Source organism: Alexandromys fortis, unplaced genomic scaffold, assembly GCF_014885135.2.
Source record: "Alexandromys fortis isolate MF-2015 unplaced genomic scaffold, M_Fortis_MF-2015_v1.1 scaffold_33, whole genome shotgun sequence".
Classification (NCBI taxonomy): domain Eukaryota; kingdom Metazoa; phylum Chordata; class Mammalia; order Rodentia; family Cricetidae; genus Alexandromys; species Alexandromys fortis.
The window spans coordinates 11574662-11598282 of NW_026067917.1; the positions used below are offsets into that span (position 1 = coordinate 11574662).

The following is a 23621-nucleotide window of genomic DNA, read 5'->3' on the forward strand; positions in this document are numbered from 1 at the left end:
TATATATATATATGTATGTATATATATACATATATATAATTTCTAAACAACCATTACGATCAATAAGGTTTCCTGCCCAATGCAAAATTTAGTTAATTCCCATTTTCCCTGTCACAACCATACTGAAGACAACCAAACAACAAAATAAACAAAAGAGTTTTACCAGTGATTTTAAGATGAAGTACAACCTTGATTTGGTAATAGAATGTGTGGCTCATGATTCAGACATGTATGAAAATCCAAGCCCCGTACATTAACAAGGCATCTCTGTGCCCCATTTGTGGGGCTCTCTGAGAAGTTGCTGGTGCTAACAGATTTAATTCCTCTGCTAGCGCTCTGACTCTCACTCGCATCCCTCATCGACACTGCGGTCTGCTAAATTGGTCTCTGCTTTGTGTGCCTCTTCCCCTTTTAGCACTGGTGGACTGTGGTAAGGAAATAAGAATAGCTTTTTATGAACTAGTCACACTCTAAGCAGACCTATTTATGAGTCTAGGATAGCTTTAAAATTAATAATATCATTTTTTTTTTTGGCCAAATATCATGGGGGTAAGCTTCTAATCTCACCTGAGGCAGGAAGATTGTCTGAGACCAGAACTTCAGGGCTAACTTTGGCAATGGAGTAGGAATTGTATCTTTAAAAGTTAAGAAATAAGAAAATGGAAAAAGAAGATAAACGATCTTTTTGAATGACAGCTGTCAATTATGTCTGTGCTCAGAATCTTTCATGGGGATTATAACTCGTTCTCTCTAATTTCACTTCTTGACCAAAGTACATGGAGCACTGTGCTTGTGACTTCTTGTCTCTGAAAGTCCATGGTTTTTGATGGTATTTCTTGTTTTTTTCCTAGCATTCAGCTAGTGTTGCCTTGTCAGTACTAAGAAGGTTTGGTCGGTGCAGTGATTGCCCATCTCCTCCTCAGAACCAAGGGGCTTGACTTCTACCCTCCTTGAGCTTGAGGGCAGCTCACCTTTGAGGGTTTTTTTTTTTTTTCCCCTTGCTTGTGAGGAGGTTCCCTGTGCCTTTTGCTAACTGCAGCTAACTTTATTTCTGCACCCCTCACAAAGGGATATTCTTTGTCCTGTCCTGGTGGGTAGAAAGGTCTCCTCACCCTTCCCTGGTGGTTTAGCTGTTTTCTTTTGTACATGAGCTGAGTGGGTCTGAGGGATGGATTGAGCTTCTTGTCTGTGAGACACTCAGGGGTCTCTCGAAGGTTTCCTGTTCTGCTTTTAGCCTTTGTCTGTGAACTCAGTTGAAGGAATTCTTTGTGTCAGGGGTTCTCGGGGACACTAAACTCACACATCAAACCACATTTACTTTCAAGAATTCTTTCCTATTTTAGCTTTTAAATTTTTCTGCTTTCAAGACCATTGCCTTTACCACTGTGCCCTGCCACAGAACAACACTTCATGGCTCTTGCTGTTCCTGTCAGAGGCCTGTGGCCCTTCTTATCATCCTGTGGATCTCTGCTTTATTCAAAATCAAGGAAAGCTGTGATCTTACAAAGCTCGGGTCTTCCTCCTCTTTCATGTGTTTCCGTAGTCCCTGTAGTTTTCAGCGTCTTGCCTGTGCATGAGTTCTGAATGCTTTCACTTCAAACCCTCGAATGCAAATGGGAATTTGAAAAACAACGTGGAGATATTTTTAAACTGTTTTTATCTCCTTCACCTTCCCATTAGAGTAAATTAGAATGCAGTTTTGTTTTTAGTGGATGGGAACCCCTGGTGATGCTTTCTAAGGCTCTCGGTCTATGCAGTAAAGGCATTTTGGTTGATGCAAATTAGGGGTCATATGCTTTCAGTTAGTTTATTCTGTACAACTTTAATAGAAAAAGGAAAATGAGAACCGAGAGTTTTCACTCTATAACAGAAAAAAAATCTTTTATAGATTATATTATTAGAAAATAAAATGCTGGAATTTTTTATTAAAGAGATGGTACAATTAGTATCATCTCCTGCAGCATTGCAAAATAAGATGTTTATTTGATATTAAAATGCCCATCATTTGCTTATAAAAAACATTTAGATGTGCATAACAGCAAGAAAGTGAGCATCAAGTCCATGTGAAAAGAGCATTCATTGTGTTTAAGGATCCGTACCTTTGTTGAATGGACTTGTTAGCCATCAAATAAATTGATGACTGGATGCAAGGGTGAGCAAGCAAATCAACTTTTTGTCGTCTATATCCATAAAATTACTCCAAATTGATTCTTAACTAAACTTAGGATTAGCACTGAGAAATCCAAACGTGAGCCATCAGCTTTCAGGATGAAAGAGCAAACCCAACCTAGAATGCTGGTGGCGAGGACGGACAGAACAACTGAGAGCCCAGACTGGAATTGCAGAGCTGTGATAAAGTTGAAAAAAAAAAGGTTTAGAGAAAAACCACTTGTCCTAAAAATGTATTAATATTAATAGAAACAAGAGGAGTTGGCAAGGTAATCTTTAATACAGTTTAATAACTAGCTGAATCCATTCAATACGCATGCTAGACATTAATTATACTCCCCAGGAGCACCCAGAAATGGAACTGGGATGTTTCCATTTGGGGTAATAAAAGTTTCAGAGTTTTAGGTCCTCAATTATTCTTTGTCTCAAATCTAAGGAACATACAAAAAAAAAGGTAAAATTTAAGGGAAATGTTATTTTATAATATTAAGCTGCGGACCAATTTTAAGGCAGGATAAAAATCCAGAAATGTTTAAAAATGTAAATTCCAAATTTGCCCGTTTTCACGATAAAATAGACCATGAGCAAGTCCAAATGCAGAGGGATACCTAAACAAAACTTTTCAGTGTAAGAGTAAAAGCAAAACATTATGGCATAGATTGTGACAGGCCGTGTTAGAAAACAGCCGCACGAGGGTTTGTGAAGGGTGATTCCACACAGGCGCAAGGAAATCTTTAGTACCTTATTAATTATAGAAAGCTGAGTTCATACAGGAAAATTACCTTCTCCACATCAGTAAGATAAAATAATGATGATTAATTTAAGGGGATAGAAGAAAATCCAGGAGTTTTTGTACCCTGCACCATTGAGAAGGATATAAGTTTTACATATTGTTCAATTTATTAATCCCAACATTAATCATTTGTTTTACATGATTACATATATTTTTTAAACCACCATGTTTGTATGAATAAAGAAATTAGAAGCGATATAAATATTTGCCCAGAAGGATGCTGTGTTTTTGATGGGGAAGTGCCAGTCAGAAGACAAATCTGGTTCTCTGCGTACACATGCTGAGAGTAAGCACACTCAACTGAAAACATTATACCTAGGCAAGTACATTAATTACTAAAGTGAAGTGCAGTTGTGAGTAGATCTAAATACATGACTTTTCTAATGTCCGAGTGATTTTTTTTTTCATATTGACATCAGTTCATATTGACTTCAAACATTGTGGCTTTAACATAAGTAACCCTAAGGTTTTCTTACTTATAAAAGAAAGACATTTTAGTTCATTTCATGTTTTGGTTATTAAACTATTTCCCCAGAATCTTTCCACAAAGGATTATCTTCAACCTATGTTTGTGTGACAATGCTTTTCTAAATAAAGGTAGTGCCAGGCGGTGGTGGCGCACGCCTTTAATTCCAGCACTTGGAAGGCAGAAGCAGGAGGATCTCTGTGAGTTCGAGACCAGCCTGGTCTACAAGAGCTAGTTCCAGGACAGGCTCCAAAACCACAGACAAACCCTGTCTCGAAAACAAAACAAACAAACAAATAAATAAATAAAGGTAGTTCTTTTGTGGCTAATTGTGCTACAGTGCTCCTTAATCTTCAAAACCATCTGTACATTTTCCAGGATGTCTTAACCAGTAAATGGGAAAAAAACAGATTCATGATAAGTTTTTATTTTCCTTTTTGATTTATTTTATTTATGTTTTATGAGTATATTTTTACATGTATTTTGGGGGTAAGTGCAGAGAAGAAAAGAAGGTCAATGGACCCCTTGGAATTGAAGTTGAAGTTATGAGCTGTCTTCCTCCTCATTGTGAGTTGAGGAGGACCTAAATTCTGGCCTAAATGATTGACTCTTGACTCTTACCAATCAGTGATCTCTCTAGCCCCATGGTTGATTATGTTTATAGTGGGCACATACATAATTATTTTGGTCTGCATAATATTTTCATTTGAAACCAAATTGGGAATTATGAAAATCAGGTGCACTGAGGTAACATAAGGGTGTGGCCCATAAGTCATTAGCTTTAAGACAGTTTGAGTATAAAATATCAAATTACAATTTTTAAAGATTTTTTTCATGAGTGCAGGCATGTTCATGTATGTGTGCATTTGTGTGGAAGTTCCTTGTCAAGTTCTGGTGCTATTCTTCATTTCTGTATCTTGTTTTTTGAGAAAGGATCTCTCACTAGACTTGAAGTGGTGGTCTCCACTTCAATACCTTCTTTAAGTTCCTTCCTGTTTGGCAATGATGGTGACATGGGTATGTAAATTAAATAAACCTTTCTCTTCAAGTTGCTTATATTCAGAGAGGCTTATTGAAGCAACAGAAAGGAAACAATTGCACCTGGCCCTTGCCAGCCCCAGGAAGTTCTAAGTCCTGGGCATATATTAGTAGATAGATGTTAAAAACATACATAGACTAAACTAAACAAAACTAAAGGGATTGAAATAATTATCAATTATTCTATTCAATAATTTTGCTGCTTGACAAGAATTGTATTTACTTCCTAACTGTATGGCACTACAGTTGCAAACCAGGATTGTTCTAATTCAGATTAACAATTAAACAATACATACGAACCCCTGCCCTAAAAAGATTGATAGAACTCATTGTTCTCTTCATTCATTATCTATTTTCTCTCATTAGTTCTATGTAATTGAATAGAATTAAAGTTGTCATCAAAGTATGCTTCTAGGAGGTAAAGAAAGAAGTGCTTAGGAGTTCAGATCACTTATATTGCTCTTACCCTAAGTTTTGTTCTGAGCACCCCATGATGCTTTACAATCTATCATAACTCCAGTTCTAGGGTGTTCAACACTGTGTATGTAGTACACTCACACACACACACAAACACACACACACATTCACATGTGTATACAGTATACAGAAACACAACTATCCATCAAATAAAAACTAAATAGTCATGCTCATAAAACAAAATAAAATTTAAATCTATGCTTTTTATAGTCCATAAGCTATAAAACAACAAACTAGAAACCATCCATCAGTGTAATATGTCATATTTGGCTAATTTTAGAGTCCCCAGAGAGCAAGAGGGTCTTTCTTGTCTTCCGCGGATATGTCTCAGGAGTGGGGTACAAATGCTCATGGTCACATAGCATTTCCAATGGATCAATGACTTCAGTACTGGTCATGTATTCATAGAAAGCAAAGGTCAGCTTTAAAGAAGAGTTTTATTATAATTAGAGGCAGAGCTTTAAATGAGCATGAATAAATCAGAGTTCTTTTACAAGCAAGTGTAAGAGGAAGGCACTGAGAGTGGGCAATGGACAAAGACTGCAGGGATTTCTATTGAGATTGGCTAATTCTCTGTGCATTTAAAATGTTTCAACTGGTGGAGGGATCACACCCTCTGTGCACGCTCCCTGGCTGAAAGAGGGAGAGGATTAAATACTATTCATATGTTGCTTGTTAAATGAAGGGAATCGTGATGCTCTGATGCTCCGTTTCTCTCTGACTTCTTGAATCATCTGCTGACCCATCTGCTAGATGCCCGCCTTGGATGATTTTGCATGTGTTGCTGGTCACGGACCTTGGCAGGGTCTGCTAGCCACTAATTAAAGGATGCACTTTGGTTTTCATTCTTCCCTGACCAGCTTGTACTTTATCATGGCCCTTTTTTCTTTACTGTGTATAGATAGCTTAACTCTTATCACAGTTTTCCAGATGTGGCTTTAGTGTTCCTTCATTACTTCATGTTTTACTCCTTGTCAAATGGTAGTCTTGTGTGGTCTCTTTTCTATAACCAGTGGAATAAAATGATTAAAATGCACCCTTGTTGATAGTTCAGTGTGTAACAATAAGCTGCACCAGGAGAAAGACTATATGAAAGACCACTTTGTCTTGCATGTGATTTTCATGGTTTCTTTTGAGCCAACCAGACTAGCTATCGACACTGGCTTCCAATCTTACCTGTCCTCTTATATGTTCAGTTTGGCTGGCACAGACCAATATTCACACCCCTTTGTTTCTTAACCCATGTGTTTCCAACCTTGCATTTTAAATTTAAATTTCCCTCTAGCATTAGTGTTGACTCTTACCTCCTTTGGGCATTCTCTTCTACAATCCCGTGTTCAAATTTGCACAGAAAGTAGAGAAGATACATTGAGCACTAGTACAAGTTTTAAGCTTTCTGTATTGATTATTAAGCAAACTGTTTAAAAGTAAGTCACTTACTTCCTGGTTTACTATTTGTTTAATGTAGAAGTTGGAACATACATACCATTCTTTAGCTACTTTCATCATTAAAATAAAAAATAATAACAAGCTGCCTCCTAATTTTGTTATTAATTTTGCCCCCCTTCCTGCTTCTTTTTAAAAATGCTATTTGTGGAAAAAAAAAAGTTTGGTGAGTGTGTGTTTTCTCAGACACCTCTGAAGACTTTTGCAACGATGAACTGCCAAAGTAGTTTGCCTCTGTTAGCACATCTGCACATAACTTACAAGTATACTCTGTCTGTCTCCCATCTCCTGAAATATTTACGTAGTTTTAAAGCAAGTATGCCTTTGTTTAATTTAATTTGGTAGGTAAGTAATCACCAGATGCACGAACATGTAGGCTAATAAATTTTCTCTTTGTTGTAGTAATTATAAGTGTGGTGAATAATACAGTTTCTAGTCTTTAATCCAAACTTAGAATTTAAGGGTAAGTATGATTTACTAAACAGTATACTATTGTGTCCTGTATTTCCTGCCATGCACAATGAAATTTTCCTTTTTCTCCAATGAAATTTCAGTTAAAAATTATTAGTTACAACAATGCAGTTGTATTGTTAATGTTTATATATCAAAGAACAAAACCCCAAACCATATTAGGAAATACAAAGGAAACCTATCTATGAAACTACAATGACATAGTGTCTACTGATAAATATGCCTGTTATATATTGAGAGAATGAGAAATTTGCTATTGATGTGCAAGGCTCCAAAGGATTTTACTTTTATAAAGTATAAGCTATGTGTGGAAGTAAAACGAATATCCAAAAATAGCTCTGTCATTTAACTTTTAAGAAAGTAATAGGATTTCAACCCTGTTTTCTTGTGATAAGAAGGCTAAACTTGGTCATAAAAAGTTGTCCATTGGAATGACTTTCTCCTAATTTACAACTAGGCCTCTGATGTTATCCAGAAGTTCTAAGTATATTATCATAAAATAAAATTTGTAAGCACTGGGTATCTATAGGGAGTAATTAAATTAGCAGCTACTTGGTCCCATGTAATATAATCTTTTGAAGAGTGAATGAGAAGAGTATTCTTTTGCCTAGATAATAACTGAAATCATTTTCTGAGCACAGACATGGTGAGAATGTTGCATTCTCTAGAACAAAAAATCCAGCAAGACAGAAATGAGGGAAAGATAGAAAAAAAAGGCATTTTGTGGCTTCAGCTGCCAATCAGAGCCCTGGTGTCATCAGAGCTCAAGCTACTTCTGAAGGCCATGTCTGGGATCAAGAAACTTCTGTAGCTGGGGTCTTTGTTGATGTTTGTAGCCTGTCTTACAACAAGGGGCCATAGCAAATTTCTGTGATGAAATTAGAGGGCTGTGCTAGGACACCTCACCCTTTGCAAGAGGCTTCCATGCCCTGGACTGACCAGTTTAGCTACCACCCAGGCAAACATCCAGTACCTTGAGTAGGCCATCATAACATCTACTCTACTATGAACTGCTCTAGTACATGAAGGGACTGGTCCTGTGAAATGACACCCACAGGATGTCCATGATTGGATTGGTTGTGGGCTATCCAAGAGGAGTTTTGGTGCGGGTCCACTGATGATGGTGTACCAGAAACCGGAGGCCTTGAACAGACCAATGACTCAATGCAATGAACATTTGCAAGTAAAGATGATTGGACAAAAGGGCATACTGTGTGACTCCTAGTGCACAATGCCAATAAAACAAATAAAGAGGTGTTGGACAGGTCGGAAAGATGGAGAAGTGAAAAGATTTTGCTTGTTTTTTGTTTGGGGGGAATGCTGCAAGGATGGAGTACAGATACAGGAAGACTTGGAAATGAGTGTATTGAGGTGCATGATGCAAAATTCCTAAAGAATCACTAAAGAAATTATGTTATAAAAAGGAATCAATTTGTAGAATTGACAATAGAGGCTGGTAAGATTTTTATTGTAGGTAGCAATGACTCCGTCGGACAGTTGGAATCCATAGCTAGCCTGCAAGTCCAGTCACTCTATCTGTGGGGAACTTGGTCAGTGCTTTCAGTTTATTGGATAAGATTAACCACATAGTGGAGGGTAGCCAGTTTTAAACAGTCCTGTAGATTTAAGCGCAAATAAAAAGGATCTCAATAAATCTACTGTGAAGGCAACAGGCAGACTGACGTTTTACTACATACTTGTATGGTGTGGCCTAATCAAGTTGACAACAAAATGAAGCACAGCTTTACTCATAAAATGAAGCTCTCTTGTACCAACCTCCTCGGCCCAAATAGTTGACACAGAGGCTTACTTAGTATTATGTATAAATGCTCGGCTGATATCTTAGGCCTATTACTAGTTAACTCTTACACTTTAATTAACCCATACTTTTGATCTAATCTGTGCCACATGGCTCATGGGTTGTTACTTCATTTTCTATACATCCTGCTCCCTAGATGGCTGGATGGCATCTCTCTTGACTCTGTACTTCCTCCTCCCGGAGTCCCCTTTATCTGTCTGTCCTGCCGATGATAACTCCTGATTGGCTGCCTGCCTGTCAGGTTTTCTTAAACAATGAGAGTACTACATATTTACAGTGTACAGAAGGATTATTCTATAGCAAGTACACACCAAGAGAAGATTTACATGAAAACAAAAACCTGGGATACAGAAATTAAATCAGTATTTGAATTTGCATAGCAATATGTTTGGACTATTTGCATGTTACTCCTAAATAAGGAATAAGAAAGCTTTCTTTGGAATACTTTCTCCCAGGTATTCTTTACATTTCTATGTGTCTCAAAATAAGAGACATTCTATTAGGCAACTGTCATTGCTAAAAGCACAATGGCCTAAATATAAGAGTTTGAAAAACTAGGTTTAGTCAACTTAGTAGTTTTGAAAATCATAAGAGCTGGGGCTTAGGTCTACTGAAACCCTTCTAGAGGGTATCATAAGTTTCAAGAGGAGGATCAGGGAATCAGCAAAACTGAGACAAAGACATACAAGTGTAGATAGACACTCCTCTTCTACTCTTTCTCCCAATGAAACTAAATATATTTGCCCCCATGGTTCCAATCTAATGCTATTATCTAAGTCTAATGATTTCTGAAGTTTTCTTGCTAGAAGTCCAACAAAAGACCTTCCATCTTATTAACATTTCACAACAGCAACTAAATTTCAACGCCAAAGAAACTGAATTGTTGCTTAGGTTTTACCAGTGACAGAAAATTGCTGATTGCCATTTTAAAGACAGATACAGACAAGAGAGTTGGCTCAGTGGATAAAAGCATGTATTAATTTTACAGTGGAGCTGGTCATGCCCAGCACCCACATGACTCACAACCACCCATAACCCCAAGAGTTTTGACATGGCATTCTTGATATTCTTTGCTGATATCCAAGGGCACTAGACATTAATGTGGCACACAAACATAGTAGTAAGCAAAACACTCATAATAATAAAGTAATTGAATCTAAAAACAAACAAGATGTTTTCCATTTTGTATATGAGTACGTATATGATTTTTTCTTGATTGAAAACTTAAATTCACTATCAAAAGATTTAATTTATAAAAGCATGGTTCAAAACCACAACTTAACAAAAACTGTCTAAGCTAAGTATTTTATTGGTATTTTAATAGGCCTGATAGCTAAAGAAAAGACTACAATAGTAGTTATTAGTAATAAACACCATTTATACAGATTAACTACACCCTAGGCATTGTTTTAAGCTCTATTATAGTCTCAAAAAAGGAAAATATTTTTACAAGAAATGGAAAACTAAGTATAAAAATAATTTTAAACATTCTTTTAATGCTCAGAAACTCCTTATGAATTAATATCTGTTTCTGTGTGCTTGTTTAAGTATAAGGGGATTGTAGAAAGCAACAATTAAACAGTTTATTTCTTGATCTAGATAGTAAGGTGCAGAGTAGTTCACTCCTGTGATTCTAATCACTTCTTACTTACAATTCAGTTTTCAAAATCAGAATAAAACAATTATGTAGCATGATTAATAAAAACCCAGAGACAGAAATTGGGGTTCAACCTGAAGTTCAGAGAAGAAAAACAGCCAGCCACTGGTTCTGACCTCTATCTCAGTCCAAAACTGGTGATCCTGCCATCAGAATCTCAGAATGAGACTGTGTGAGACCTGTTTCTTCTTGTTTTATATTTCTCTCTAGTGCTGGGATTAAAGGCATGCACCTACTGCTGCCTGGTTTCTATGGCAAACCAAGCTTTAGTTATTAAAATACAAATGAAACATCACGACACAATTAGACACTAGCTCCTTTCAAACTGTGCCACTTAGAAATAAATTTCATTTTGCTATGCTTTCCTGAATCACTATATATACTATTTTCAATTGAAAAGGATCACTGATAAAAAGGTAAGAAAATAATACTGAGTCACCATTGTATAAGATAAAAATGTAAGACACCTAGACCATCCATATAAATTCTTTTTCTTTTTCCTTTTCTTGGAGACAGAGTTTCAATGCAGCTTTGGAACCTGTCCTACAACTAGCTCTTGTAGATCATGCTAGCCTCGAACTCACAGACATCCTCCAGCCTCTGCCTCCTGAGTGCAGGGATTAAAGGCATGAACCACCACTGCCCGGCAATACACATATTTTTTTCAAACCTTGATAAAATGATAATAGCTAAGATGGTCTAAGAAATTGCCCAATCTCAGAGAGTAGAGTTGGCGTTCCATGCGATTATGACCTCCCTGCAGGACTAGCAGCAGGCTATGCACTGGTTATGACCTCAGTGCAGGAGCAGCAGCTGTTTTACCCCGGGTTATAACTTCAGGGCAGACACTATTATTGCTTTCTCTCTATAGAGAGATCAGTGTGATGATTTATTTACAGTGCAAGTCAAGAAATTTCCCTCTAAAAGTTATAGTGACTGCTTTGTGTGAGAAAATACAAAAGTTACAAGTCAGGTGGCAACAGTGCAATTGTAAAAACCAGAAGATCATCCATCATGACTGTTTATACTGAGATTGATTTCAAATAGAATATGATTCTGAAATTCACCCTTAAAACATGATCAATATGAAGTAGGATCAAAACCCCGTGCTTCATGTTCCGGCTTGGTGGGAGCCTAGCCAGTTTGGACGTTCACCTTCCTAGACATGGACGGAGAGGGGAGGACCTAGGACTTTCCACAGGGCAGGGGACCCTGACTGCTCTTTGGACTGGAGCGGGAGGGGGAGAGGAGTGAGGGTAAGGGGAGAAGGGGGGGAGGAGGGGGAGGGAAATGGGAGGCTGGGAGGAGGCGGAAACTTTTTTTTTCCTTTTCTCAATAAAAAAAATGATCAATAGAAAAGGGCAAATGGCTATTCTCCACCCTATTAGAATAGGAAAGTGCTCAGGTAAACTAAACATCAATAAAATACAGAATAATTAGCCATTTTCCTAAGCATAAGCAAATGAACCTACAAAGTTATTCTGGAGTGCTGAAGCTTCGTGGACAGAAATCATGAACACACAAGTTTGATTTGAAGTGTGGACTTCTTTTGTGTAAAACAGAAGGTTTGAACCAGATGAACGTTAAGTTTCTTCTAGCATCTCTGCTTTATCCATGTATCTTTTAGAAATTTATGGTGGGTCCTTACAATGCACATACAGGCAGCACCAAATATAGTCAGTGGGTTGAAGAGAGAGAGAGACCACATGAAGTTGAAAATGAAAAATAGTGGGAGACAGAAGAAGAACTTAAGATGAGGAAAAGGGGGCAGATTTCATTAAAAAAAACATTACGTGAGAATTTCTTTATAAAAGTGCAAAATATTCAAGTTTTGCAGGTGTTCTTAGAAGTCTGTGTTCATACTTATACATTTGTACTTACGCTTTTATGCCCTTGTAATTTGTGTTTTCCTTTATTTTGTAGATCACTTTCTCTGTTACAAAATGCTTGCATTCAGTTAAAATAGCATATAATCAGTTTACGAACACTTATAACGTTATAATTCTTGTGATGAGAGAGGGTCTGGGATTTGTATACAAGGTATTTAAAATAGAATTTTTTTTAAAAAAAATCTATGGAAAAGCACAACATGCCAAACTGAACTAGAAAGTTCTTAAAATTCAGTTCTTTTGTGATTGTTGCTGTTTGTGTGTTTTAGGTTGTTTTGTTTTGTTTTGTTCTTGTGATTCTTCATTAAATAATTTTGAATTTGACTTAAATTGTATGATTAGTCTTTTCTTGTCCTTACATTTTTATAGATCTGGATAATGTAGAAGGCATCGCAGTTGACTGGATTGGAAATAACCTGTACTGGACAAATGATGGTCAAAGGAAAACCATAAATGTGGCCAGGCTGGAAAAGGCTTCTCAGAGCCGCAAAACCCTGCTGGAGGGAGAAATGTCCCATCCTAGAGGAATTGTGGTCGATCCAGTCAATGGGTATGTAAGCCTGCTTCTGATATTTTCTGTTTTATACATATTAACAATGCCAAATTTTCTTTAGATTCATATGAATTGGTTTATCTCCTGAGGAATAGACAGATAGAAAGAATTTACTTACTTGGTGAGTTTCTCTCCTAGAAAATATATTATATAAGAACAGCAAAAAATGATTAATTAAATAAAATAGACAGTTACTTGTAGAGAGAATATGTTACTTAAATATTTTCAAATAAGCACTATTTTAGACAACCCAACATTAGGGCAAGTAAACATACAAGCATTGACTCTACTGGTTAAAGTTTTAGATTAATGATTTAGATTTTGTGTATTGAAAACTAACACACATTCTGGACATCTACTATGAACTAGATATTTTTTCAGGGTCATTACTATGTTCCTGTCTGTAACAGCCACATCAGTCCTTCAGATGGTTGCTGCTCTTATTCCCTTCCTGTGAATAAAGGAATAAGTGAGCCTGGATCCAATTCCATGCAATTGTGACAGAGTGTGATTATAAACCCATGCAGCCTGTCCACAGAGGTTTCTTACCCTCTTTGTTCTATTCCTTTCCATGTGTCTGGAGTGATTTGAAGCTTACTTACGTTTCTCGCTTGGGAACACCACCAAATAGTTTTGTGGTATTTGGTCAGAATGAAATATTGTATGTCATGACCTATAGCATGAACAAAAAAGCATATTTATAAAATATTTAAAAAGTGAAAATTCCTTACAAAAATTAAACATTAAATGAATAAATTATGTATTTTATGTTTCTAGTGTTGGTATGGATGTTTACTTCCATGCCAAGGAAAGATGATCAAAAGTGCTTATTCTTTGGATCTGGTGCATATATTAAAAAATGAATAATGTGCGAGGTGTCCATTGTATACTGAGATCACTGAAGTGAAGCTTCTAAATAAATTCAAACACAAGCAGGGCACATCTATCTAGGGAGTAAAGGAATCATTCTGTGTGTGACTTCAACAGAAATGACTATACTTTCATTCTGACACATTCATGTGTGGCTTCCATAATTATCTGAAATATCCATTTCCTGTTGTCTAAACCCACTTAAATCAAAATGTTCTTGGTGAAGATGAAGTGGTAGAGAGAGTAAGAGCTTTGTGTTTTGTCTTCAGTGGAAGGATTGACTTGGAGCTGACAGGTTCACCCGAGTTTTAAAGAGCCTAATCTTACTTATGTCTGAAAACTGGGTTAGAAAGAAGTGGGAGTGGTCATGGAAGTCTGAGCCAAATTTGTTCAAATAGTTACTGAAAACGTGTCTAGCAGTAAAAAGAAAGTATTAGCCCAGGAAATTTCGTTCCAATGTTTGGATTTAAGTGAAATATTTTCAGACTGAGAAATTTGTGTTTTCTTTTGTTCTCCCATACCGTGAGCTTTTAGGGGTATACAGGGGAACTCATAATTGAAGGCAGGGATACACTTCTTCAAAAGTATCAGACAATTCTAGGATCAATAAAATATCACTTCTTTCCTTAGTTGAAAGTCCAAGGAACTTATCCTATCATGGAGGGTAGTAACTGCCTTCCAGGAATGTGTGCTGTAAATAATGGTACACACCCACACGGCTACAAACAGATACTGGGCCACCTATGACAATGCTGCTCTAGTCACAACAACAAAGACAGGAAACCAGCCTAGATAACCATGAACGGATGAATGGACAATGAATGTGAACTATATTCGTAATGCAGTTTTATTTAGCTGTAAGAAAATGAATTTATAAAATTTCCAAAACGAAACTGCTGGAAAATATATTAGGGTGACTCAGATTCATTATGGCAGTGTTTTCCTATTGTCTCCTGAGTCCCCTTGGATTGTGTTTATATATATGTGTACGCAGAGAAGTGGAGGTGACAGGCTAGAGAATTAGAAGGAAGCCCGCCACAGAAAGAAAAGAAGCAATAGTGAAACGTAGGCACAGGCCACAGGTGACATGAAACAGAAAATAACTGTGTCAGACAATATGAAACCATGGAAAGTGAGAAAAAAAAGTTGGAGAGGACCTCAGGGAGAATTAGCAACAAAGTGTGTTTGAAAACAGTACACTGAACCTTAATGTGTATGTTAAGTTGCATTTTGCAAATAATAAAAATGAAGAGGAGTAAAATGAAGAGCGGGACAAGGGAAAGAACAGGTAGGGAAAGATGATAGGAAGATGTAAGCAAAAAGATGTTATCAGTGAGGCAATGAGTTTGCGCTCATTCCGTGAACAAATTAATTTTAATTGTTTCTACATAAAAGTCATATTTCCATATTGGAAGCTCCTTTGGATCTTAGCTTTAGTAATGATGACAGAGGTAGTCATGGCAGCAGGAGATACTGAAGGATTAGGCCCAGAGGTGGCAACCTGACAACAGGATAGAGCTACAGAAAGAACAGAGCTAGTGGTAATGACCCTTACACTAACAGCTACAGGAGAACTTAGTCCTTTCTAGTATTGTACATGGGACCATCTATACAAACAATAGCTCTCTAGTTTGGACTTCTCAAAACAACATCTCTGAGGTGTATGTTCACAGTTGAGTAAATAATTTCCACGATCAGAATAATACACTGTTCTCTGAAGTTATAGTGTGTGACCACACATATTGGCTATTAGGTAGACACTGTTTAAATAAGCCAAATTCAGTCTTCAATGGGAAAATGAATACTTTTACTTTTAGGGCAGCAGCAACTTTAAGGACTTATTTATTTCAGGAATTCATTGATTAGACTGTAACTTGTGAGCATAATTATTTTCAACAAATCCAAATTATGTACTTCCAGACACACCTTTGTATGTAAGGGATGTATATATCTTAATTGTTATAGTTTTAATTAGCAGACATTCAGTATTGAATATCACACAAAGAATATGTATAACACATATCCTAAAACCTCACTAAGTTATCAAAGAAAGTCCTTATCTTTATTCCTGTCTGCAGATAGGTTGGGAACAGGCTGTAAAAAAGAAGTTGCATTTTAACAGGCCTTTAAAGTAAGGGTAGAGTCTTTTTCTCTGCCTGAACTGAAAGAACTGATGACTAGCAAGAATCCTAAATTATTTTGTTTATCTCGCTTCCTATTTATTTTATATTGTAAAAAAAAATCTATTGTAAAATTTATATTATTGCATTTGTACATAAAGAATTATTATTTTTATTGATTATAAGGTATTTTAAATGTTTAAGTAGATGGTATATCATGTAGATAATTGTAGGGTAGTAAAAGGTCTGTGTTCACTTCTGGGTTTGAAAACTACCAATACTCACCTATCCCTGAGCTCCACCAATCTGTGAGCCCCCAGCCCACCAGTTTCTGAGCCTGAACATCCATCAATACCTGAGCTCAAAATTTCACCAACTATCATTTGGCTTTGCTTGAAATTTCACCAATTCCACGCCTTAGAAATCACCACCCTAGAAAACTTCGCTCCCCTAGAAACTCTATATAAAACCTGCTTCTTGCTCTGTTCTCTGCTGTTTCTTGCTTGGGCAGAGGCAGCCACTCTTTTGTGTCTCTCCCAATAAATCTCTCATGGGAGGTTTGCTTTTCAGTATGACTTTGTGGCAACCCTTGTCTTCTGACTGGCAGGATACCTTTCCCTTCAGAGCGGTAACACCTCCAATGGGGAAGCTTTTCCCCTCAGACCTGTAATAATTACCTTGGCTGCTAACCAGGTTAGGCTCTCCTGGGGCCTATGCTCCCACTCAGTGTCTGAATCACACTGGGACCCTATCCCTCATCTCAGATGCAGTTGCAACAGATTCACCTTCAGGCTTAGTTTTTGCTCAATTTCAATTTCTCCGCATCACACCCCCCAGTAGCAATGTAGTAAGTTCCCCCTTCTGTTGGTGCATATGCTTCACTGAGTTCAAAAAAGTGACTGTTTAGTGCCCGACACCCCTCTGGCACTCTTAGAGGCTGATGTACCTTCAGTTATCATCTTTCAGGGATATAACTGACTCTCTTAACCTGACCCCAAATTCCCATACTTAGAGGTGTAATCCTACAACTTACTTAAGCCAAACCAGGCTATTGCATTCCTTCCTGCTCTCTTCTCTTCTTTTCTATTTGAAGCTGCCCATAACCCCAGAACTCCTCTATGCTCTTTTGCATAGTTCTGTTTTTGCACAGTCCTGTTCCCCAGCCCTTTCCTTGGATGAGGCCTCATTTCTGACCTCAGTTATTGTTGCCTGAAGGCAAGCCTTGGGGGTTCAGTTCTTTATTAGACAAAACAGGTGTTTTAGACAGGCAAAGTAGCACAGCTTCACAGAGTTAAATAAATGCAACATAAAAGAAGGCAACACATCTTTGCATCATTTAACAAATGTTTCCCAGCATAAACAAATGTAACACATTTAAAGTAATATTCAACACAATTCCCCCATTTTGTATAAATAAAAATGAAACATTTTAACTTGAACATAGTAAAACATACAACAAACAACAAAAAGTTATGAGGCAAGAATTACATTTACAATATTCAGTCCAATTCTATTTAGCAAATTTTGAAAAAAATTGTCCATTATCTATCTCATCTTAGTGATTCCAAAGTTTTATAACTAATTTACTTTCTATCATAGCTAAGGGAAATTATAACTCTAATTACCATATCTTTGACTCCATCAAAGATCCAGAAGGATATAATACTTACTAACAACAGAGGCATCTTGTTGGCTGGACAGTCACCCAAATTTCGTATAGAATGTTGGGACATTCATCTTCAGCCTACAGGACTAGAGTATCTGGAAGACTTTTCAGTGTAGCAAGAAGTATGAAGGACTGTCCTGCCTTGTATTATCAAAGTTCATCCATCTCTTTCCTTTGTGTCCTGCAGAATGTCTGGCAGATTATTCCATAGCAGGAACCCTGAAGGATTGTCCTGCATTGTTTTGACAAAGTTCAGCTGTAAATTTCCTGTCGGTCCTACATGTACAGTTCATATAGTATACCATCAAGCAGTCAAAGTTAAGGAGTTTCTTGTCCAAGTGGCTAAACTTGCCACAGAGAAAGCAAACTCCTATGAAGTTTCTTCAATGTTCATCATCATTTTCTGAACGAAATTGGTACTGCCAGGAGCAGATGTGTCTCATTGTCATGAAAATCCTAAGAAAACAAAACATTTGAAATGCCATATTCTATAGGTTTTGAAGTGTTTCAAGACTATCTATCTATCTATCTATCTATCTATCTATCTATCTATCTATCTAAAGTATATCTCTTTATGATCTTGAAAACATCCTTAATGTATCTGCAAATTTGATTGTTATAGATGACTAACTACTAAACTACATTTCTTGATTAGGATAAATACTTTATAATTATAGATTTCAAAGACTAGAATTTTACCTTATAATATTAAATGAACAGCATATGTATAAAACCTTAAAGAGGAGTAGAAACATATATAAAGTGTAATAAAATTAACTTTAAATTTGTATCACTATACCAAAATCCATGCCAATGCAAAATATCTGAGATTAATAGTTTTCTTTTTTATTCTATATTCCACTAAATACAAAACCATTCATTACACACCAGATAACCAAATGCCTACCACAGCACAACTCTTGTTTTCTCTAAACTGCTTCCTATAGTTTGTGGGTGAAGGCGTCTTTAGGGGTCCCTGAGAAAATTATGATAATGGCCAAGTCCTGAGAAGACTAGCTATAACCTTTGTTCATAGATATCACCTCTCAACTTTCAGAAGGTCTCTATTGATCATTCTTGATCCATATTAACCTGAAATGAATTCACAGCCTCTTATTTTCTGTGGAATAAAAGCAAAACTACTTATCCAAAGCAACAGATTTTTGTTGCCCTCTTTTTTTTGTTTGTTTGTTTTAAAGTTAAGTCATTCCTAAAGTATATAGACTGGTTTAACTTAGCAGTTCAATTTACAACCCCATGTCTGTCAGCAGCTGTCATTTGTTAATCAACATTCAAAAAATTTAAAATCAACATAATACCATACAGGATCCAGAGTACCTGTGTAGTTCCCATAGTTACTGGCCTTTTTTATTTTTCTATTATTTTACTTCTCTCATTAAAGACTTAATTTTAAAGTATGTATTCTTTCTATAGCTGTCCATACTCTTTTTTTTTTCTTAAACCTATGTGCATTGTAAGACACACTGGAACCTGTTTAGAGGATTTTCTGTCTTGACCTCTTTTACTGCTGTCTTTTAGCCTTTTTACCATGTGAGCAAACTTTAAACTGTTAAGCTACAGTTGGGTCCTCAGTACACAGCTTCATTGCCTGGCCCTGCCTCCTTCTCAGTTTGTGAGAACCAAGCCTGAAGCTTGAGGCACAGTTCGAGATGCATGACCAGGAATTGCATTCAATGTTCCTAGCTGTAGGAAGCCTGCATCTTTATTGACACAAGCGGTTTTTGCTTAGCTAGTCATTTCTATTTAGCACTTCCCTGAAGGCTGAACAGCAGCACCTCTTAAAGAAGCCGTGTCTTTTTTATCTTTGTCTTTCGTTATTTTTTTTTTTCAGCTTTCTCAGTCCCTATGTGGAAATACACAGGCTCCATGTTGGTATGCCAAAATTTTGGTGGTTATATTTGCTCTTTGCTTTTCTGAGGTGCCTGCTACCTAGCTCCCAAATAAATCACATAGGGAGGCTGATTCTTTCTTATAAATACCAGCCTTAGCTTGGCTTGTCTCTTGCCAGCTTTTCTTAACTTTTAATTGTCCCATCTATTTACTTTTGGCCTCTGAGCTTTTATCTTTATCTATTTCTGTATAACTTTTATTTCCTCCTTATTCTGTGTCTGGCTGTGTGACTGGGTAGCTGGTCCTAGGAGTCCTCCTTTCCTCCTTTTCTTGTTCCTTGATCCCTCTCTCTTTTCCTCCTTCAATTTATACTTTTGGCATGCCAGCCCCTCCTTTGCTTTTTCCTGCCTTGTTTTGACCATTCATCTCTTTATTAAATTAATCAGGTGTTTTAGACATGCAAGTAGCATAGCTTCACAGGGTTAAAAAAATGCAAACAAAAAGGGATGCAACACACCTTTGCATCATTAAACAAATGTTCAACAGCATAAACAAATGTAACACAGCTTAAAATAAGATTCTACAACACCCTCCTCAGGAATCTTTTATGTTTCTGTCCTGGACCTTATGTATACCATTCCTTTTGATCAATCTCCAGGTCCTCCTCCCCAAATTTTTATCTTTACTTAGACCGATCCAGATACTCCAATTTCTCCATACCCAAATTACTTCTACAATCCTGCCTAAGGGATTCTGAGACAGCCCACGTCTATGTGGACTGGTCATGGTCCTAACTTTCCCTCTTGCCTCTTCTGAAACCCAGGTGTACACATTACATAGACAGTCTTCCTCCTTTGTAATCGATCAGTGCAAATTAATCAGACCAATACCTCTACCTTACTAAACTTTCTTTCTGGCCAGTAATATAGGGTCTCACATTCTAAGGTCCAGCTATCTACTCCTAGGGCAACTTATATGGGAATGCATTTCAATTCAACTAACAAGGACATTACCCTAAATCAGAAACATCTAATCTAGTCTCTTTCAATCCCTATGACCAAAAGTATAATTTTAATTTTCCTCAGGTTGGCTAGCATCTTAAGCTCTTAAATTCTCTCTTTCATTTCTCTCAAGCATCCCTTATATTAGGTGTCCATTATCTCCTCACATGAGTCCCTCCTCACACCCATTGGCTAGTCCTTGCATCAGGGTCTTTTCTCAGATTCTGGCTACATATTCCATACTTAACTTCCCACTCTGTGTCACAGAGAAGAAGCCATATGTCCTCAAGTTCAAATGGAACCCTCCTTTTATGCCTGTTGCATACTTATCAATTTTATTATTTAAGAATGGGCCCCTTGTCTGTATGTGCTGGCCACCGTCATTCACCATTAACTTCAGATCATCTATTACTGTCTTCCTTTCTTATCACCTGTCCCAGCTTCTATCACACAAGGGCCTCCAATCACTTCCCCCTTCCTGAGTTCTCTCTCTTCAGGTAGAATTGGTAGAGAACACTGTATTTTTCTTCTAGCCATGCTTACCTCTTAACATTTTAAAGTTTCTTTCCTGACCAGTCCCAGGATATGCCCCATCGCACTTTTTGCATTGGTACTGTAGAAGAGCTATGCCCAATTCTATGCATATTCATGAGGGGACACTACCTCAAGCCATCTATACTTGGTATACAGATGGTAGTTCCTTCCTACTCAAAGGATTATGAAATACAGGATATGATTACTGTTTAGTGGACTACTGTATTTGAAGAATGGACCCTTCTGGACCAAAGCAGGAAGGAACAGACTGAATTAATAGCTCTTGAGCTTTGTAACAATCCATAAACTTCTATGCAAGTTACAATTATGCTTTCACGGTTTTTTGTCACATGCACTTATTTGAAGGGAGAATTCTAACAACAAAAGCAGGGTCCATAACCACTTCCAACCAAATTATGGATATACTAGAGTGCTCCCATCTTCCAGGGGCCACGGGAATCATCTACTTCAGATTTCAGCAAGCAGACAATTCCATTTTCTCCAAGAGAAGTAACCTAGGCCATGAGGCAGTTACAGCTGCCACTCTTGGGTAAGCCATCACCCTTCTCACACATCACAGGACATATACTCACTCTACAGGGCCCATTTATTATCCCTAGATTTTTGACAAATTATGTTCTGTCTGAGCCAATGCTTTCCTTCTAGTAGGAGGGCTTTGGCTCACATCACTGAAACCTATTTCTGCCCACCCTTGAGGGTCTATCTTTTCTAAAAGCTATCACTGCTTTCTGTAAAAATTGTCAAACTTCTAATTCCACTATTGGGCAGTGAAGCTCTGCTTTTCAAGACAGGGGATCCCTCCTTGGGTCAGAAAGGCAACTTCATTTTACCCACACACTCACTGTTAGACATTTTAAGTATCTTTTAGGTCCTGGTAGACACATTTTTAGGATGGGTGGAAGTTTTCCCCACCCTAACAAAAGATCACAGACAGTCTTTGATCTCTCTCTCTCTCTCTCTCTCTCTCTCTCTCTCTCTCTCTCTCTCTCTCTTTTGTTAGGGAAATCATCCACTTGTTGGAAGTCCAAAGTCCCTTAAATCAGACAATGGCCCTGAGTTTACTTATCAAATCTTTCAAACTTTCAAACTCTCATATGTTTTTTTTCATATCTCCCATTGCCCCCAGTCCTCAGGCAAGGTCCAATTAATCCAAAAATATTCTTACCAAACCTTCCCAAGAGGTTTGTTTCTTCTGAGACTGAGAGCTCTCCCAAAGAAAGTTTTCCTCATCACCCCTCTCAAGCTCATGTATATCCATGATTCTACATCCTGGCTGATTCTACATCCTGACCTCATGTCTCAGCTGTAATCACTTCCTGATCACCTTCTTACCACTTTGTTTTATTATCATTGTGCTCTCATTTGGAACTTCACCCATGACTCTCTGCTCTAGCTCCATCCTGACACTTTTTCCTCTTCTATCAACATCTGGAACTCTATCCTCCTTTCGCTTCCTGTTCACAATCTTCTTCCTTTATCTCCTCAATGGAGAGACCTCTTTAGAATCATTCTTACTCCTCCAATCACCACTGACCTCAAGGGTTTCCCTCACTGGATTGATCTTTTTCATCTCAAGCCTTTTAGACCATTGTCTCAAGATAATCTTTCCTTCTACATTTCCGTGGCAACAGGACCTTGCTCCCTTAGATTTCAGAAGATTGCCTCCAGTCTCAGAATAATGAGCTCTTGCAGAGCTGCGAAGACTCAAGCATGACTATTGGATCATGCCCTTTCTTTCTAATTTCTCCTGTTCACTCCCATCAGTGACACGTTTATTTATGGAGATTTGTGGTTCAAAAAACTTATAGTTAGCAATTCTGGCAGACCACCCTGGGGGGGAGGGGGCAAGGAATCTGGAGATTGCTCATCAGCAGGTTTTCAAAGGAGATACTTGTCCCTCTAACACCTATATTGATTTCTACAACACCTGCCCCCTCTGCTTTTTCCATGATCAAACTTGTAGGCAGATTATTATTTGGGCCCCCATCTCACAAAATAAGTAACTTATTATTATGAATTAAGCTTGACCTTGGCTTAGGCTTCTCCCAATAGCTCTTATAGCTTAAATTAACCCTTTAATTTTAATCTACATTCTGTTGGTTGGGTCTTTACCTCATTTCTCCATGACGCTCATGCAGCTTTCTTTTCACCTGGCTGGGGACTCCTCCTTCTTCATCCCAGAGGTCTCTCTTTCTGCCCTGAAGTCCTGCCTATACTTCCTGCCTAGCTATTGGCTCTTTAGTTCTTTATCACACCAATCACAGCAGTACATTTCACACAGTACACAAATATCCCACCAGACAAAATAGAGATTACTGTTTACATTGGTCCAGAGACTTATAGAGGCTGCCATTCTTTGGTCCTGTTGTAGACATGATGCATATTCAGGTATGGGTTTGGGAGCTACGGGTAATCTTTACTATAGCATCTATCACAGCTGTCCATTCAGCATAATAAAAAATACAAGGGTATTTGCCCAATTTCTCAGCCTCTGGGTATAAACTAGGCAGAAGAAATTATTCAACACTCCTCATATCTCTTGTTTCAAACCTTAACCTTTGCATATCAGCTATTAAACAATACTCTGGCCATTTTGAGAATGCTGGCTGTGCGTCTCTCCTGGGTTAAACTCACAACTACCATTTGAAATCTCATCCATTCGTCTACTAGACTCTCTCACTTCTCTCCTCATTAACTGCTATGAATCCCAAACAGCTACCACCCCTTATCTCTCCCATTGTCTCTCTTCAATACCACAGGCTGCTTTATCTCCTCAAACA

The 23621-nt window shown here is 37.6% G+C and overlaps 1 protein-coding gene across 1 annotated transcript in view; it reads left to right on the plus strand.

The window, feature by feature from the left end:
* Lrp1b (LDL receptor related protein 1B) overlaps positions 1–23621 on the plus strand; it is a 1445827-nt gene that overhangs the window by 704825 nt on the left and 717381 nt on the right. The window contains 1 exon segment of the mRNA XM_050139953.1: positions 12595–12775. Coding sequence (XP_049995910.1) covers positions 12595–12775 — 181 coding nt within the window.